This window comes from Lampris incognitus, chromosome 17, assembly GCF_029633865.1.
Source record: "Lampris incognitus isolate fLamInc1 chromosome 17, fLamInc1.hap2, whole genome shotgun sequence".
Lineage (NCBI taxonomy): Eukaryota > Metazoa > Chordata > Actinopteri > Lampriformes > Lampridae > Lampris > Lampris incognitus.
This window is the reverse complement of record NC_079227.1, coordinates 37,232,340-37,252,955: the sequence shown is the minus strand read 5'-3', so window position 1 is coordinate 37,252,955 and position 20,616 is coordinate 37,232,340. Positions and strand designations below refer to the sequence as shown.

The following is a 20,616-nucleotide window of genomic DNA, read 5'->3' as shown; positions in this document are numbered from 1 at the left end:
TCTGGCTGTCTAGAAATGGCAGTCTGATTACTCTATTTTGTTGTTTGTGGGGAAGTTGTCATGCCTTCCATCAAGAGTCACAGTTTTAACCCAGGTCTTCGCAGCATGCCAGTCTTCATGCTTCTGCTGTCGGCGAGGACAGACGACAGCATGACCCGAGTCGGGCTCTTGAGTTCGGCCTTTCCGCTGCACATCTGTGCTCCTTGTCTGCACATCCACGGCGGAGTGTTCACATCTGCACACATTTCATGTCACAGATTACATGTGTAATTGTCAGAGACAGTAACTGCGCACGATGATTCTGGTGCACGTCTTCACCCAGTCAGTCAGTCAGTCAGTCAAAAAAGAAAGGAAAGAAGAAGAAAAGTCAGCGGTCACTAAATGCAGGCATTAAAGCGGCAATTTTATCCATTTCAGTTTCCTGACACACGCAATAAATCTCGAGCTCTTCGTCTGGGTCAGGTGTTCTATCAGCCTGCCAAAACAGACGGGCGGTGTTCTTTATGGGACATGTCCGGTGAGCAGGCTGACCTCTGAAGGCCGCGTCCTTGTCTGCCCACGTCGCTCCTCCCCGGCGCTGATGTGAGGCGACTGTCAATGCAGCCCGTCTGCCCTGAGCCGGCACGTCCTCCTGCCTGCCTGCCTGCCTGCCTGCCAGGGGCGCAGGCTGCGACAATAAGAGATAACCTATCAGGGGGGGAGGAATTACGGGAGCCAGAAGGAGGTTTTGTAAGGGTCTTATCACTGGGGGTTGATTGTGGTATCTGGGGCTGGGATGTGTTTCTGGACTTGCTGCGTGCTGTGTTTTGTATTGCAGCCACTGAGGTAAACACGAAAACAACCACACGCTGGCTGCCATGTCCATCATGGCTGACGTTACATATGGAGGTTCTTGACTTTCAAAATGATGATTTTAATGCCCCTTAATGCCCCGGTGTCAATGACCCGAACCTTTCTTTCCCACTAGAACGGCCGGGATTTGACTCCTACCTAAAACGACCATGGGGGGTCAGAATGACGGCCGGGTTTTAAACTCTATATTGTGTCAAGATAAATACCCAGTTGAGATATCAATGTATTAGATATGTTAGTGTAACGGGTTATTTTCTTGCCCGGTGCGGGATTCGATACGAGGTGTACTGCACCACAAGGCGACGTCACTAACCGCTCGGCTAAAGGGTCAGACTCGTTAGCTAGGGGCTAACGTGTCTTATTAGTAGTTTACAGTCGTCCCCTTCTCCCGGAAGCGCGCCCTCGCGCTTTGTTCTTCCCGCGCTCCGAAGAGACTTCTGAGGATCTGCACACTTCCGGATCCCACCGCTGCCACCAATGTAACCGGTTATTTTCTTGCCCGGTGCGGGATTCGATACGGGGTGTACTGCACCACAAGGCGACATCGCTGAGGGTCAGACCCGTTAGCTCGGGGCTAACGTGTCTTATTAGTAGTTTACATTAGTATGTCTGGTATGAAACTAACTGACACTAAAATTAACATTTTAACAACTTTAATACTGCAGCGATTTCAGGGGGGGCAGCTCGGGACGCCGCATCCGGGAAGCGAACCCGTGGCTCCCACACCACAAGCGACAACGTTAACCAGTCGACCCGTTAGTCAAAGGCTACCGAGTCTACTTATTCGTCTACGTTACACTACCCCCCCTCCTTCGGGAAGCGCGTTCCCGATCTGGGCGCATACGCTTCCGATGGCCTTACGGTCTCACCATCCCACTTCTGAGACCAATGTAGCAAATTCGGGGGGCAACTACAGGAACTGCCGCGGCCGAGACGCGAACCCGTATCGCCCGCACCGCGGGACACATCGCTGACCGCTCGACTAACGATGTGTCCCGCGGTGCAGTGCTGGGCCCATAACCCAGATGTTGATGGATCGGAACCGTCCTCTGCTGCCAATGTAAGCGAGCATATTTCCGCCCGCTGCGGGATTCGGTTCGGCGTTGTCCTGCACCACGAGGCGACACCGCTAACCGCGCGACTAAAGGTGGCCGGTCGGCCAGTGAGTCCGCAGTAGTCTACACGAACCAACGGGGAAAGGCCAATAAAACGTGAAATGTATATAAAAAAAACCCAATATAGAAACATTCTCCAAAAATGACCGGAACTTAAAAACTACCAGAACGACCATGGGCCGTCAAAATGACCGCCCACAGTTTTGAAACTCTGTATTCTGTCACGATAAATACCCAACTGAGCAAGTGAGATTTTTGTTGACATGTATTAAAACTGTGAACTCTGTGGTGCGAATTTCCCTTGCGGGTGTTTTGTGTATTGTACTGTTTGTACCTTACGAGCCACCGTAGATTCAGCGGTGACGTAATCACGCAGTCTGGCGTGTGCGCATGAGCTCGAATAAGGGAAGCGTGGTGGACACATCTAGCGTGAGCTCTGTATAGAAGTGAATGGGAATGCCTTGTGAAGAAAGAAAACAAACTCACCGTCGTTGCTGAAAACAAGTCTGTTTATTTGTAAGTACGCAAAGTATAATCCGCTGAAGAAAAACACCTCAACAATATTAATGCATGACACATGTTAGTACGTCTGTTATGAAACTAACTGACACCAAAAATTAATATTTTAACATGGTTTAATACTATGTTTCAAACCATTCAAAATGGCCGCTGTCCAACGCCTGTAAATCCTGCAGCGCCTCGGTGGTAGTCATGGTGCGTCTGTAACCAGACATATTGGGACATAATCACACACCAAGTGTAGACTAGTTCTCTCCACTGGAGGGCGCTAGTGGGTTTCTAGGACAGAGCAACGAACTCCACGAAGGAAATGACGCCACCAACACACGTCATAAATACTGACATGACGCACACGATGACGCGCGAGTTACGAGCGGTCTTTTTGACCGCTCGTGGTCGTTTTAGGTAGATGTTATATTTTTTTGTGCAATTGATCTAAAACTCATATTAATGCAAATATGTGCAATTTCGTGAGCATCCAGGGAGCGGCAGGTCTGCGTCTTTTATTTTCACGAAGTTATTAAACGTTGAAAAGCTAAACTGGTCAAAATGACGGCCTTGGTCGTGCTAGTGTTCATCAACTGCGGACAGTAAAATGTTCAAACTGAAGACGTGTCTTTTTACAAACCAGAACTGAAATCTGGTCGTGTTAAAGTATATCAGGTCCAGTTCAAACGGCACAAGGTGTTGAACACAGATGTGAGTTTTATTAGACACCACACTCGACACATTTTCAGAAGAAAGGTTTTCAGTAAGTCATCAGTACACATGGTCCTGTCATCAGTACACATGGTCCAGTCATCAGTACACATGGTCCAGTCATCGGTACACATGGTTCAGTCATCAGTACACGTGGTCCAGTCATCAGTACACAGGTTCCTGTTATCAGTACACATGGTCTAGTCATCAGTACACATGGTCCAGTCATCAGTACACATGTTCCTGTCATCAGTACACATGGTCCAGTCATCAGTACACATGGTCCTGTCATCAGTACACATGGTCCAGTCATCAGTACACATGGTCCTGTCATCAGTACACATGGTCCTGTCATCAGTACACATGGTCCATTCTGTGGAGCTGCTGACAGGTTGGCTGTGGAGTCTTCTGTCCAACATCCTGTCATCAGTTCGCATGGAAGTCCTCAGCAGTCCTCAGCTCTCAGCATTTCCACTTGTGGACAAACTTGATCAACATCACACCTTTCATTACCGTCCTTTGTCTTCAAGATATATTCACACAAAGAAAAAAAAATATGCACACTTAAAGTGCCGACTGTCAAAGATGCACTGGAGTTCTGCAACAAGACGGGAGTGGAATTGTTTTGTTCTGACCATTAACTGTACTTTAACCACTGCATAAATAATCAGATTGCCGCTTCGGTGCTTAAAAGCTCAAAATTCGTATGCACACTCTGCTGGACGGACGCGTATCCGGGACAGGGTTTTGTTCGAGTCCCGCCTGCACCGCTCCCCCTCAGTGACGCATTAACCTCCAGCCACTGCAGAACATAACCTGCAAACCACAGCGACACTGACAGACCCGCTAACCAGCTGCTAATAGACACACCCACGCACAGTCAACAACATATAGTACAAGCAAAAAAGGGCAATACTGTATACTGCAATACGGTGTATACTTACAAGTATCGTATGTACAAAATGTTACTAAAGAGGTAAAGTGAACAAACCACTGCAACAAGCACATGTACAGATCCGAGACCTTCACCTTGTACCGTGAAGAGAACTGCCGTTCCCCTTCCGACGCTCAAGTATGTCGGTTTCCTTTGAGGATATTCTGACAGGAGACGATGACGTCATAGAAGCGACATATGGCTTATGTCGGCCGCCTTGACTACGTATGCCACACTTGGATGCGGTGTCGAAGGAATACGGTTGCTGGCCACCCTCACATTTTACAGACGTACAGAGACTTTTAGTTAGTTTCTGGGACTCTTTGTGTCTCTAGAACTAAAGCACATGGAGCACAAGTTGGCGCGCTTAAGCGGAGAATTACCATCTTCATGGTCAAACAAGCGTTCTCCTTCCCCGCGGGTGGGGTCAGTCAAACGTGAGCCGACCGCACACGTCCCGCAGAACCGAACGCATCCACGTGGACGCCGCTTCACTCAGCGTGTTGGAGGGTCCTTAGGTGTGACGCACAAACAAACAAAAATGCACAGCGGACAAACTTATTTTCAACACAAGCAACCGCACGAACACAGCCCACAGAAAGCCCCCGAAGACCTCGACTCTTCCGTTGTTGTCTGTGGGTTCAGTTCGTGGCTCTCGGTTCGCGGAAAAGTGTAAGTACCAAACTTGAACAGAGTCCAACTCCGAGTCCAAGTGAGCCTCTAGAGACGTCGGAGGTGTCACCGGTCCGTAAAGTCCACGCGTTCTGGAAAATGCCGGCAACCTCCAGGACGCCACACTACGGCACAAAGGCGAAGGTCAACATGAGCAACATGCTGGGCGGCCGCAGGCGGCTGAGCCGAGCCGCGGGGCTGCGGACGATGGCGCTCGAGTCCACGGAGTCATCCAGCTGAGCGTTCTGATGGCAAAGGGTGCGACACAAAAAGACATTTTGGCGTAAATGATTCATCATCTCTGGGGAAAGTGAGGTCTTGCAGTGTGACCGACATGCAAAAGTAACGTAGGAGAGCGTAACGTGCGTGCACTGGAGGAGTAAAACCAGAAGACAGATATGAGAGAGGAGAAGGAAACCATTCCTACCGCACACAGGGCAGAATCAACGGTCAGGTTGGACTTCAGCTTCTGGGCCTGGGGAGAAAGGGGGGAGAGATTGCCAGAAGGAGAAAGAGCGAACATTAAAACACCACCAACTACTACCGATGAACAAAACACTGACATTTATTCCCATTTTGGCTGCATTAGTCTTGCGTATTTATTTATTGGACCCCCCCCCCATTTTCTCCCCAATTGTACCCCGTCAGTTACCCCACTCTGCTGAGCCGGGGAGGGCTGCAGACTACCACATGCCTCCTCTGATACATGTGGAGTCGCCAGCCACTTCCTTTCACCTGACAGTGAGGAGTTTCACCAGGGGGATGTAATGCGTGGGAGGATCACACTATCCCTCACCCCCCCCCAGTTCCCCCTCCCCCCGAACAGGTACCCTGACCAACCAGAGGTGGCGCTAGTGCAGCGACCAGGACACATACCCACATCCGGCTTCCCGGCCAATTGTGTCTGTAGGGACGCCCGACCAAGCCGGAGGCAACACGGGATTCGAATCCGCGATCCCCGTGTTGGTAGTACATGGAATAGACCGCCACGCCACCCGGATAACCTACACTTGTGTATTTAAATGTGTGGCAATTCCACCTGCAGTGTGGAGATGTGACGACGATGTAGAGGCTCTCTTGGCAGGGAACTCCAGTTACAAGGGAAGTACACAAGTCTCTGATCTCTGTTCCCACTTGAGTAATTGAACAAGTTGTGCCGTGGGGCAATACATGTTATGATAATACTCGTTCGTACTGCCCACCCGCCTCCAAAGCCACGACACTTTAACGTCTTCTCTGCAAGGTTGCAGGGCGGCCCTCATACTGACCCAGATAGCAAAGCTGCTGCGGCCCAGACCCGTCCCACACCGACACTTCATCCGGCCCACATACCACGTCGAATGATGGCACTTGGGCGGTCAGCTCCTGTGTGCCAGATCTGGGCCAGAACCAAGCTATAGCAATGCTGCATGTGCCACATATTTGCCAAAGGTGGCCCATACTTGTGTTGTGTGATATTTGGGCCATATTCACCATTTACCACACGGGGCGCTGCAGGGCCACATCCAGACCACATGTTGCCCAGAGCATAGTGTCTTTGCCAGGAAAGGCCCACGTTTGATTTGGCATATTTGGGCCATATTTGCTGTTATACATGTGGGCCACTTCAGGCTCACATCCGTTTTGTCAGGGCCAGAAGAAGACCATCAGTGCCGCATCACGGCCGGAAGTGGCCCACATCCGGATGCTGTGTGGGGAACTTCAGTGTAGGACCAGTGTGAGTGTTTGTGCGCTGCAGCACGTGTTCGACGGCTTCTGCGAGATTACAAGTTTGCTGCGGCACAAGTTTGCGGCTGCACTTTCATAAAGTAGTTTATTTTCTTCTTTCATGATGCCCCACAACCTTTAGGACCACACAATGGCACACTAAATCATGCACATGTGTACTCAAACACACACACACACACACAGACACACACACAGATAGGGAGACAAAATAAGGGAAGTGATGAAGTGACCCTGCAGGTTTGGGATCATAATAAACACATCGGGCTTTGGTTGCTCTGTGGAGACGACGGTGGGAAAGAACGATTAATCATGCTGCAGGGGGCTCTTCCTCCCGGAAAATCTTTCTCTTTCCGGGTGATAAATCACACCGCCATTAAAAGCCAATATGATAAATCGTCTCACTTAAAGGAGGCGATGCCATCTCATTTAAAACATACATTCCTATAATGTTTATCACAGGAGAACATCTCGGGTCTGAAAACGTGTTGAGGTCCAGACCTTCTGCAGCATCCTGCCTGCATGCAGAGAGGCTGCACGTCGAGGCTTTCACCCCCATATTTCCCCCGTTTTAAGCCGCCGACTGCTTCGAGCAGAAGTTGGGGCTTTATGAGAAGTTGAGCTTGAGGAGATCTTTTCTTCTTCTCCTTCTCTTGTGCTGATGGCTTCGTCACGTTTTAAGGCATTTGCGCGTCCTTGTAAATGCATGCTCCGCAACACTGCCGGATAGGCAGATATGCTTGATTAAATGCACGTGTGTTTGAATGTTAAAGGGCTAAAATGCACAACAAAAAAAAATACTTGTCCTGATCTCCCAGTCCAGACACATCTGGCTTCCGGGGCTGGAGGTTTGGGGCTACGGCCTCTACTGAGGCCACACTGATGGGTTACATGCAGAGAGAGGCTTCCCTACGGGGATTAGTAGTGAAGCTAGTGTAAACTACTAATAAGACACGTTAACCCCTAGCTAGCTAACGGGTCTGACCCTTTAGCCGAGCGGTTAGTGATGTCGCCTTGTGGTGCAGTACACTCCGTTATCGAATCCCGCACCGGGCAAGAAAATAACCGGTTGCACTAGTAAGATTGAATGTCAGCAGGGTCATCCCTCACCAGCATTCCCATGACTTGTCCTGCTCGTCTGTACTCCGAGGTATGCGGACACCATTTGCACCACGTGTCAGTTACAATAAGCGGGCCCCGCCCAGTAACCCACTACCAGTCAGCCAATGAGTCCTTACATGGACTTCCAAGACATGTAAATGAAGCCAGCAACACAATCCGGTGACTGAAGTCCGTCCAGAGGCTTCTATGTTGACTCCCTAGGAACTGTGAACGGCGTCATCCTGCGACAGGCAGAATCCACGGGGGCCACTGGACACCAGGGACAGCCGCTTTATTCAACCGCATACATCCTGTTGGTAATGGGAGGTCCTTCCTGGGGTTTATTTGACGGTTTGAAACGGAGATGTAGTAAAACACGTCACTGAAGAGTTTGTGTCATGGGTGGAAAGTGAGCATTTTGTCTCTCAACTGACCATAGTTGAAAATGTGGGTCTTTTTGACGTCACTATTAACAACCATGCCTGATGTAAACAAACCTGTTACAGCATCAGCAAAATATTAGAAACTCAGATTTAGTTGATGTTTAGTCTTAGTCCAAGTATCAAGAGACCTGTCAATCAATTCGGGAGCGACAGCAGCTAATATTCTTTGTCATTTTGGTAGTCGGGCGACCCTTTGGTTTATATCTGAATGAAGGGCTGAACCTCTAATAAAACGAGAGAACACATCATTTACTACTATTCTTTATACTTCATATATATATACACATCAATCTATCTATCTATCTATCTATCTATCTATCTATCTATCTATCTATCTATCTATCTATCTATCTATCTATATATATCTATATATCTATATATATATATATATATATATAGATATATATATACACTAGAAGAACCCCGCTACAATGTAGCGGTTTGGTTCTCCACCCGCGTGTAAATCTCCCTCCTCTTCATCCTGCCAGCTAACCGCCTTCCCCCTGCCCCTAAACCCCCCCCCACTCCAACTCCCTCCCCCCAAATGCTCAGAATCATCTGAAATGCTGAGAAAAGTGGTTTTTAGCCATTTTTAGAACATGCATATTTTGCATATTTATGCATAATTTTAATTGTCTGTGATTTTCCCCTTACTCTCTGAGACAATACCTACCACCTCCAAAAAGAATTAGGATCATAAATGCTTTAGTTTTCGGTCCCGCTATCTACACTAACACCACACACACACACATTACGAAAATATATGAGTAGATATATATATATATATATATATATATATATATATATATATATATATATATATATATATATATCGACTATTAAATCAGGATTAAAGGTAATAATATTTATACCAAACGGTGAACACAACACATTTTCATGCATGTGTCATTAAGATGCATATTTACAAGTTCCTGCAAAAAGTAAATACTGAACAGCAACTGCCAAGGTTGGCAGATCTGTGTGTGTGTGTGTGTGTGTGTGTGTGTGTGTGTGCGTGTGTGCGTGTGTATAAAGTGCAGTAGGTACAGCGTACGATAGCTCCCCCGGGGGCATTTCTGATGTTAATGTGAAAACCAATTAGCTTTGACGTGACAGCTCTGACAAGTCCGACTCGACACCCATGTCTCATCTTTCTGCCCAGGAGGAGGCAGTTAGTCCATATCATCAGCAAGGCATCCCGGACCTGTCAAGGTGACAGACTGAGGTTCAAACCGGTTCCCCGACATTTACCTCCCAACGTGGATTAAGGCGCTCTCTCCCAGCAACTTTTGAGACTGTAAACTCTGAAGACACCCTGGCGTGTGACGTCACCTTGGGCGCGTGGCCTCAGACTCTTTCGCCGGACTACCGACGTGCGGAAAGGGAAAACTAGTCAGCGTTTGTCCTCCTGTCTCTGTTGGAGACGTCTCGTAGGCTTCGTTAAGCTGCTTTAACGGCACCACAGAAGAGCTCCTCCGGGGGTCCGCGGTGGTGTAGCGGTCTAAGCATCGGCTTTGTGTCGATGCAGTGGTCCACTGGGGACCGGGGTTCGCGCCCCGGTCTCGTCAGATCCGACTATGGCCGGACTCGATGAAGCAGCGATCATTGGCAGCGCTGTCTTCGGGAGGGGGGCGGAGTCGGCTGGTGTTCGTCACGTGACTGCGTCTCTGCGCGTGGGGAAAAAGCAGTGGTTTGGCCTGGAGTCGCCTTGTCCCGGAAGTGGGGAGGCGTCTCCTTCCAGACTGCCGACCGGAGAGGTGCAGTTGGCGAACGCATGCAGTACGAGGGTGGGGGTTTGACTTAAAATAGGGATCGATTGGCCGCTAAATTGGGAGAAAATCAGAAATAAATTTTAAAAAAAGACTCCAGTGGGCGGTGCCTCCATCTCAGACGGGTGTTCATGGATGACGTCCATTTGCATGTTTAAGGATGGATTATGCGGTGAATTCAGGGGCAGCCGGGACGCGAACCCGGGTCTTCTGCACCACAGGCGATTGCACTAACCAGTTAGTTAAAGGGTGCGACCCGTTAGCCACGGGCTAGCGAGTCTAGTCATCCGGGGTCGTTACACTACCCCCCCTTCGGGAAGCGAAGATCCAAACTGGGTTTGAAGTTGGTGGCTGGCTGGTGCGTTGGTGGATGGTGGAGGAGCTCTTCTTTTTTTAATATAAATTTATTTCTGATTTTTCTCCCAATTTAGTGGCCAATCGATCCCTATTTTAAGTCAAACCCCCACCCTCGTACTGCATGCGTTCGCCAACTGCGTCGCTCCGGCCGGCAGTCTGGAAGGAGTCGCCTCGCCACTTCCGGGACAAGGCGACTCCAGGCCGAACCCCCACCCCACCGCGGACCACCGCGGACTACGCGCCCCCTGGATTCTACTGGACTGTGTTTAGCCCTGACAACCCTGACAATGCAACACCTCCGTCAGCTATGCTGGCAAATGACCAGTCAGAACTAACATGTTAAGTACCGTGATGCAGAGCGAGACAAACATCTAAATGTTGCTCCCTGACACAAGCTGCCATCTTTCACCTTGTCCCGGCATGGCGGAGGAAACCCATCTGTCCTACACAGCTTGCTCTGATAACTGCTGTACACCCACATTCATCTCCCACATATTCCTGCCATTTGTGCCACCCAGACAGTCGTACATTTCAGCACAGTGTACATTTAATCAGGGGGGTTCAATGCAGCTGAAAGACACGCCAGAAAAATCTACTCCTATATTTTCGGAATGTGTGTGTGTGTGGTGTTCGTGTGTGTGTGTGTGTGTGTGTGTGTGTGTTAGTTAGTGTAGATAGCGGGACCGAAAACTAAAGCACTTATGATCCTAATTCTTTTTGGAGCCGGTAGGTATTGTCTCAGAGAGAAATTATGCATAATTATGCATAATTATGCAAAATATGCATTTTTCTAAAAATGGCTAAAAACCACTTTTCTCGGCATTTCAGATGATTCTGAGCACCTTTGATTTTTTCACCTTATATAAAAAAAATTGCTGGGACTTAGAAATGTTTTGGCATTATGCAAAATACTAGAAGAGCCCCGCTACAATGTAGCGGTTTGGTTCTCCACCCGTCTAAATCTCCCTCCTCTTCATCCTGCCAGCTGACCGCCTTCCCCCTGCCCCTAACCCCCCCCACTCCAACTCCCTCCCCCCAAATTCTCATCATCGGAAACGCCGAGAAAAGTGGGTTTTTAGCCATTTTTAGAAAATGCATAATTTTGCATAATTTTGCATAATTATGCATACTTATTTTAATTTTATGCTATTTTTCTGGTCCTGCATATATTTTGCATAATGCCAAAACATTTCTAAGTCCCAGGAAATTTTTTTATATAGGTGAAAAAATCAAAGATGCTTACGAAAATATATGAGTAGATATGCATTTTTGCAAAAATGCACTTATGATCCTAATTTTTTTTGGAGGTGGTAGGTATTGTTCCATAGAGGCCCAGAAAAATAGCAGAAATTAAAGTAATTATGCATAATTATGCAAAATATGCATGTTCTAAAAATGGCTAAAAACCACTTTCCTCGGCATTTCAGATGATTCTGAGCATTTGGGGGGGAGGGAGTTGGAGTGGGGGGGGTTAGGGGCAGGGGGAAGGCGGTTAGCTGGCAGGATGAAGAGGAGGGAGATTTAGACGCGGGTGGAGAACCAAACCGCTACATTGTAGCGGGGCTCTTCTAGTACCGTTATAAACCAAGAAGTTGCCGGTTCCTCTTTCTGAAACGTTACCTGCAAGCTCCCACAGAAGCGATAGAGTGTGTCGGCCGCCAGGTCCAGACTGCCGCCGCTGGTCAGGGCATCCAGGCCGACCCCGGCTGGCTCCTTATCCCTGCGGGTGCTGCTGGGCTCCAGGGTGTTGGGCTGGATGGGAGGCTGAGGTTGCCACACCCCGACGTCCGTGCCGTTGCCAAATGCCTGGATAGCGTTCCCTGCAAACAGTGGGTACCGTTTATTCAGCGACTCCAGCGTGAACCGGTTAAAACCTTGATTACTGGACTCTCATCTTGGTCAGAAAGGATGCAACAGATGTGGACTGAGAAGAGCCGTTCTGCTCACAAAGGCTGTTCTGCAGGCCTGCCAAATACTAGTCCAGTACGATAAACCGCAACTGGGAGTTAAAGGGGAAATTACTTAACCTCTTATACATCTTTTCCCAAGCGGTACTTGGCTATAATAGCAACACTTTTCAGAGGCTAACACCCCATCGTGGTCTCAAATAATTAATCTTAAGGATCACCCATAAGACGTAATTTTCTGTAGACTGATCTGATGTTGGACACCTGTCACATGTGTCAGTAAGGCGACCCGCTTGGGGCGTGAGTACCCTCCAGCCTCTTCTTCTTCCCAAAACTGCAGAAATAGAAGTAAGAAAACGTCTTTATGCACACTAAATAACCCAGCTAAGGAGGCCACAGAAGGTGACTCAGGTCACCTGGACGCGACGTTTAGTGAGACAAACGTTTCAGTGGCGGTAGTCCGCATGAAATTACAGGACGACCCCACCCTTAGCAACTGGACCACCCTTAACCCTGACCAAGTGTGTCTGCTCCTGAAGCCGTGTCTTCAGTCCACGTACTTCACATACAGGGGGCATGTAGAACCTGATGATGTAATAAATCCCCGATACTGTAGTATCCATGATAATGTAATAACCATGATAATGTAATAACCCTGATAATGTAAAAACCATGATAATGTAATAATCCCGATAATGTAAAAACCCTGATAATGTAATAAATCCCTGATAATGTAATAACCCTGATAATGTAAAAACCCTGATAATGTAATAACCCTGATAATGTAATAACCCCGATAATGTAATAACCCTGATAATGTAATAAATCCCTGATAATGTAATAACCCTGATAATGTAATAAAAAATGCACTTGAGGCCATTGAAAATGCAATAAAACCTGATAATGTAATAACTTCCTGATAATGTAATAAAGTGATCCAACTGAGAAAAAACGTGTGGAAGTGGCTTGGAGGTAGCTTTGAGGAAGAGTAGAGCATTCATGCACGTCCAACTCTGACCTGTCGGTGGCGCTAGACCTCTCGAGCTTGCGTTGCTTAAACAGCATCACCACTTGAATCCATTTACGGGTGGTCTGCTGTTAAATTATTACAATATTGGGGAATTATTACATTATCAGGACCGGGGAAATGAAGGCTAACCTGATAATGTAATAACGTCCCGTTAATGTAACACATTATTACATTATTGGTAAAAAGTTTATTACATTATCAGGAAGTTATTACATTATCAGGTTTCATTGCATTTTCAATGGACTCAAGAGCAGATTTGTATTACATTATCGGGGTTATTACATTATTGGGAATTTACTACATTATCAGGTTCTACAGGGGGCAGTACTATAGGCAGAGGCATGGGTGTACTATGGGTTCCCCAGTCTCACCTGTAGTAGCCAACTTGTATATGGAGGAAGTGGAAAAGAGGCTCTGGTGTCCTATCCAGGGACACCACCTAGCCATTGGTTCAGATTTGTGGACGCCTCCTGGGTTAAGATTAAATCTCAGGAGGTAGCACATTTCACCACCACATTAACTCAGTGGACACCACATCAAGTTCACCAGGGAGGATGGGGGACATGACAGGTTAGCTTTACTAGACTGTGAAACTGCAGTTGGTGATGGGGGACATTTGATTGTTGGTGTTCACCATAAACCAACTCATACTGATCAGTACTGAAGGTTTGACTCCCATCATCCACTGGAGCACAAACTAGGAGTCATCAGGACGCTGGACCACCGAGCGGACAACGTCCCCACCGACACAGCAGCCGGGGAAGGGGAGAAATCCCCCATTAAACAGGCCAGTGAACTTGAGGAGATGGGAACGGATTCGCGATGGACCGGAGTCCGGGAACTCACGCAGACATCGGTTTGTAGTGAAAAACTCTGCAAATTTGCTGCACTGCTCCTCGCTGTTACCGCTGTCGTTGCAGCCGCACCACGGAGACAAGCTGATGCTCAGAAAGCGCTGGTAGTTCGGGGTCATCACCGTTCCTGAAGGAGAAGAGAAGGGAGAAGACACTTGCTGTTATTCCCGCCGAGGTGGTCACTAATGCTATAGGGCAGTGTTTCTCAACCGGGGGTCCGCGGACCCCTAGTGGTCCGTGGTGTAATTGCAAGGGGTCAGTGAAAATAAAATATCTTTTAAAAAAAAGATCCTATGACATTTATAGAAATAGGATTATTTTACTCAAATGTGACTGAGACCTTTATCTACCAAAACTATAAAGGGTAACAGGACTTTTTTCTCTAATTACATCTGTTTCACAAGTGTAATTTATTGTATTTTAATAAGAGATCTCGCTCCCGTTTGCATTGTTAAAAGTTACTGCATAAAAATTCTGTTGTTACATATATCTGAAAGTTACTGAATACATATTCTGTTTTGTTACATATATCTGAAAGTTACTGAATACATATTCTGTTTTGTTACATATATCTGAAAGTTACTGAATACATATTCTGTGTTGTTACATATATCTGAAAGTTACTGAATACATATTCTGTTTTGTTACATATATCTGAAAGTTACTGAATACATATTCTGTGTTGTTACATATATCTGAAAGTTACTGCATAAGAATTCTGTTTTGTTAACTATATCTAAGTTACAACTGAAAGCTCTTATTTTTGCCCCAAAGAGTGAATAAATGCTATAATTCAATTTAAAATGCAGTTTCTACTGTTTCTATCAAATTGCAACCCCCCTCCCCCAAGATCAGGTGGAGGGGTCCTCAGGGTAGATCAAAAATACGCAGGGGGTCCAGCACCCCAAAAAGGTTGAGAACCACTGCTATAGGGGACACCATGTCCTCTTTTCTGTCCCAGCATAGGTGGCAACAGGGGTCTGCGTCACTGGGTCCAACCCATTCATGCCGCCTGTTGACCCGGCTGGCTGGCTGGCTGGCTGTAGAGTGCCTGATGTTGTTTGTGCAGACATGGGTAATAACAGCAATTTTCAAATCAAGCTACCAGCACGTTTACATAAAGGGCAGTGGTCAGAAAAACATGAACGGCATAAATATTATGACACCAAAAAGTGAGCTTGCTGTTGCTGCCAACACCCAAGAGAAACACTGGACAAAACCTGTGACTGAGGGATCACCGGTCCGAATCCCCGTGTGACCTTCGACTTGGTCGGGCGTTCCTACAGACACAATTGGCCTTGTCTGTGGTGGTGGTGGTGGTGGGGGGGGGGGGTATGTGTCCTGGTCGCTGCACTCTACTCGCTTCTTTTGGTTTTCCGTTGGGCAGAAGGTAGGGATGGTACCTGGTACCAGGTACTTTCTTTGGTACCACCTCCGCTGAGGTTCCAAGTGAGCTGAGCCGATACTAAAAGGCGACATGAAAATACCACTATAAATAAATAAAATAAAATCTAAATAAAATCTAAATAATTAGTATTACTTGCCACTGGGGCCGCAATCCCGTCTTCTGGCCACTGGGGGCGCCAGAAAAAGGGCGGACAGCGTCATGGTGGCAGCAGTCCTGCAACCGACACAGTAGATGAATGCGGGAGGTGCGGCAAGACGCAGCACACCGATGAGCGGAAGTGTCCTGCAGTGACCAGGAAGTGCAACAAGTGTCATAAAGAGGGACATTGGGAGCGTGCATGTCACTCTAAAGCGGTGACAGACGTCACTCAAGAGGTTAAACAGCTGTGCTTTCTGGGAGAAGTTGGCAAAGACAGCAGTCAGGAACATTCGCTCCGCCATCTTTGTTCCATATTTTTGTCATTCTATTGCGTCATGACCATGGTCGTGACAGACCTAGTAGGCTACAGGGCGCCCCTAGCGGCATCTGCGAGATACGTGTCAATGAACACGTATACGTGACTTGCAGAAGCGTGTCCATACACACGTAAAGAGGAGGCGACCGGTCTGAGTCAACATGCCCACAGATGACCAGCAGGCTTCACCGTGAGGGGTACTATCTGCAGTGGGAACCCAAACCCCAAAAAAGTAAAGCGAGTAGAGTCGACTAGACTAGAGTCGAGCTCAGCCGGACCCATGCAGCGGAAGAGGGGCACCGGATGAGTGATGAAACGTGTCTGTCAGTAGAGGAACTGATCCATCTGTCGGTGGTTTCCTTGGATTGGCCCACAGTCGCTTAATATCTAAACGCTGACAACTCTCAGCTGAGTAAAACCCCAAAGTATTGTAACGAGCATGGATAAGAAGACCCGCTGGCCGCTGGCTGGCGGGTCTGACTCTGTAGTCTAGCGGTTAGCGATGTCTCCTGCGGTGCGGGCGATACGGGTTCGCGTCCCGGCCGCGGCAGTTCCTGTGGTTGCGTTGTCCCCCGAATTCGTTACATTGGTGTTAGAAGTGAGATGGAGCGACTGTAAAGCCATCGGAAGCGCATGCGCCCTGAGGCGTGAAGGAGCTGCGTGCCATGCAAAGGAAAATGAAACAAGTCATAAGACGCGTGCAGATGATCTTGTATGATATTGCCAGGCCTCAGTTTAACAACTCTGTGTTGTCTTGGTGTTCTGGTGCAGCGCATTTTAAAAAGGTGGAACCAAAATAAAATTGAATGGAATTACTGTGAAAGTTGAAAACCTGCTTCAGAATAATAACAATAATGATAATGATAATAATATAAAACCCCATGAAAATGCTGTCTACGCACTGCTTATTAAACCTGCCCGGAGATACGATGAGGGGGACTGTCTGCTCCCGGCAGGTTTTGGTCTGAGAGAAACTGCAGACCGTGAGATGTGGGTCAGAGCAATGCTGCAGCCATCTACTGCAAAATATACAAGATCAGAACCAGAACCAGAAATACTTTATTCATCCCCGAGGGGAAACTGGATAAGACGATGACAGAGTGCTATATTTCATAGGCTTGACATGAACCTGTGACCTAAAGCAACGCGCAGCAGCCGGCCTACATAAAGGAACAGCTGCCAAACTAGTAGAGAAACCACATGAATTCAAACCGAGTCGGTTTGTAAGGACTTGCATGTTAATTGTTAAACATAAATAATATGTATTGTGTTGTTGCATGGTCTCAAAGCCATTAAAGCCAATATATAAATAAAATATATACATATTTAACTACTTTATGGGGAAATTCCTCTCTGCATTTAACCCATCCTAGCTGTGGAGCTAGCAGCAGTGGGCAGCAGCTGTGCAGCACCCGGGGACCAACTCCAGTTCGACTTGCCATGCCTTGCTCAGGGGCACAGACAGGAGTATTAACCCTAACATGCATGTCTTTCTGATGGTGGGAGGAAACCGGAGCACCCGCAGAAAAGGGGAGAACATGCAAACTCCACACAGAGGACGACCCCCGAGGTTGGACAACCCCGGGGGTCGAACCCAGGACCTTCTTGCTGTGACTCCACTGCGCCACCTTGCCCCCCTTTTTTATTTTATGTTTTTAAGTTGACTGGTTAGGTCTGAGCAGTCGCCCATGGTCAGGGCTTCCCGGGTTCGATTCCCGGCTGCGGCAGTTTCCCAGCTGCCCACCTGCATTTTCTACATCGGTTTACATTTTACAATTTATAGGACACTGAGCTTTACTTGGTGTTTAAAGTGGACCACATTTCAGCCTTATCCAGGGTCTGTCTGGCCCAGTAGGAAAGAGGCTCTCTGGGTAAAAAGGAGCGTTTCTCTGATTGTCATATCAGAGGTAGAGAATAGCCTACCTTTGGGAGCTACTTGAGCTTTATGTTGCGAATATGATTAGTCAAAGCCTTCACCGTGCATCGGTGTTAAACCTACTTACTTTCACCACTGAGATGTTTTTTAATTGTACATATTTATTCATTACAATAACTTTCTGCTCTGGATCTTTCCATCTTTCATGACAAGGGGCTGCTTGGTAAAGAAAACAAACCCTTTCTGAAAGAACACACTCTTAGCTCAGTGGGGAAGCACTGGGTGGCCAGAAGAGCATGAAGACCTCCGTCTGAACACCAGCTAGCCCTGATGACCGCCAGCTAGCCCTGATGAATACCAGTTAGCCCTTATGACCACCAGCTAGCCCTGAGGACCACCAGCTAGCCTTGATGAATACCAGTTAGCCATTATGACCACCAGCTAGCCCTGAGGACCACCAGCTAGCCCGATGAACACTAACTAGCTCCGATGACCACCAGCTAGCCCTGAGGACCACCAGCTAGCCCCAATGAACACCAGCTAGCCCTGAGGACCACCAGCTAGCCCGATGAACACCAGCTAGCATCGATGACCACCAGCTAGCCCTGAGGACCACCAGCTAGCCAGATGAACACCAGCTAGCCCTGAGGACCACCAGCTAGCCCCAAATGAACACCAGCTATCCCCGATGACCACCAACTAGCCCTGATGACCACCAACTAGCCCCGATGACCACCAGCTAGCCCTGATGAACACCAGCTAGCTCTGATGACCACCAACTAGCCCCGATGACCACCAGCTAGCCCTGATGACCACCAGCTAGCTCTGATGAACACCAGCTAGCTCTGATGACCACCAGCTAGCCCTGATGATCACCAGCTAGCCCTGAGGACCACCAACTAGCCCTGATGACCACAGTTCATTCAGCTGGTTGAAGACATCTTGACTGTGTTTACTGATGTTGCTTTGTGTCAGGTACTAGTTTTACTGCTGGCATCACGATAACAATGTTAACGGTCATCAATTTCCCTGACAAGTGTTCCAACGAATAAACTGATATGGCTCGCTTGTATGCTGATGTTCTGTTATGGCTGAATGGGAGGATCTGCCACAGTGTACAGGCCCAACAACAAATCACAAACCACAACCACAACGCCTCCGCAATATTTCTCCATAATATATAAGACAACTACCTTGACAGGGATGCACAGCTAACATACACATACACCCCATACATTAAAGAACAGACCAATGAGATTAAAATGTTAACAATTTTCCATCAAATAACATGCTCACATCCACTAGTCACTGGTTGTTCTTTTAAGACATCTTAATTCACTTTGACTTTTAAACCCCATCCATCCATCCATTATCCAAACCGCTTATCCTGCTCTCAGGGTCGTGGGATGCTGGAGCCTATCCCAGCAGTCATTGGGGGGCAGGCGGGGAGACACCCTGGACAGGACGCCAGGCCATCACAGGGATGGCACACACATTTACACCTAGGGACAGTTTAGTACGGCCGAGTCACCTGACCTACATGTCTTTGGACTGTGGGAGGAAACCCACGCAGACACGGGGAGAACATGCAAACTCCACACAGAGGACGTCCCCCAAGATTGGACTACCCCGGGGCTCGAACCCAGGACCTTCTTGCTGCGAGACAACCGTTAACATGCTTTTTTATTTTGGGATGAATTAAATCAGATAGAACACTTAAATATTTTCTGGGGCTCTGACTCAAATCAAGTGATAATGTGGAAAGAGAAAAGAAAAGACAGCCTGAATACAACAGAGCAGAGTTAGCTTGCTAAGAGTTGCGTGTACTAACAATTGTCATTTAAAGTTGTTTGGCTTGGCAAACATGATGAATTGAAGTCTGCTGGCCCTGTCAGCATCTCTCTGTGAGGATATTTCATCATTTCCCTGCTTCCTGCATGTGATGTTTATTTTAGGAGTCCATCACAAAATGACTCTGATTATGCAGTCAGCGCAGCCTGATGGGAAAACACAAAGCGGATCACAAGGGATTTTGTTTTGACTGATGAAAAGGGCTGTTTGTTGTGCTTTTGTTGAGCGTAACACTTACTTATCCCAGCTAGTTTCACTGTGTGCATTGATTACAAAACCCATGTAATGCATGCAGTGTATGGGCATTGACTGTTAAGAGAATGAATACATTTAATAATAAAACTACAGTCTTAAGGAGCCTCATTTGAAACAGGTGGTCTAAAAGGAATGATTTATTTTTTTGCACATCTTTACTATCATGCTAGACATCCTTAAATAGTGTTTCTGCTGAGCCTTTTTACTTCTCATTAGACCTTTATTTCAAGGTGCATTGCTGCATTTACTATAGAAGCTTCATGGACCAGACTTTCAGCACAGGATCTCCTTTTCACAGCAGACCAGAGGGACTACAAGTCACATACGGCCAGGTACGGCCTTCCTCCATCCAGCAACTCCTAACTTGTGTAGTCACAGACATTTCCTCTACAGTGTCAGGGACCCTTTGTCGTTTCATTTCGTGTACGGAGGCACATGAAATGAAACAAGATATCATGTCCCCCAGCCCACAGCAGCGCAACACAAATACAAACACACATATCCAAAAACTGCAAGAACACACATATCCAAACTAAACCCAAAATAAATAAACAAATAAAAAAATAAAATCACTGTCCAGGAGAACGAACGCCAGCCAGGATGACTGTCAGAACTGCTGGTCTGCATGAGCTAGCAGCTAGCTTAGCCTGCCCCGCTTCCGCGTCCTGTCAGACCGCCCAATAGCCTCATCTGTTAGCGATGCACCAATACAGATACCTATACTGGTTCTGGATACTAGGCAGATACCAGGCTTAAATTAAGTATTGGTATCAGAGATTTGTCCTGGGTACGACG

At 47.5% G+C, this 20,616-nt stretch overlaps 1 protein-coding gene across 1 annotated transcript in view; it reads right to left on the bottom strand.

The window, feature by feature from the left end:
* Positions 1–4,873: 4,873 nt before the first annotated feature.
* gfra1b (gdnf family receptor alpha 1b) overlaps positions 4,874–20,616 on the bottom strand; it is an 87,001-nt gene continuing 71,258 nt past the window's right edge. Inside the window, exons 7-10 of the mRNA XM_056297437.1 lie at positions 13,970–14,104; positions 11,807–12,006; positions 5,219–5,266; positions 4,874–5,036 (exon numbers count right to left, since the gene is read on the bottom strand). Coding sequence (XP_056153412.1) covers positions 4,917–5,036; positions 5,219–5,266; positions 11,807–12,006; positions 13,970–14,104 — 503 coding nt within the window. The 3' untranslated portion in view covers positions 4,874–4,916. The remainder of the gene's footprint in view (positions 5,037–5,218; positions 5,267–11,806; positions 12,007–13,969; positions 14,105–20,616) is intronic.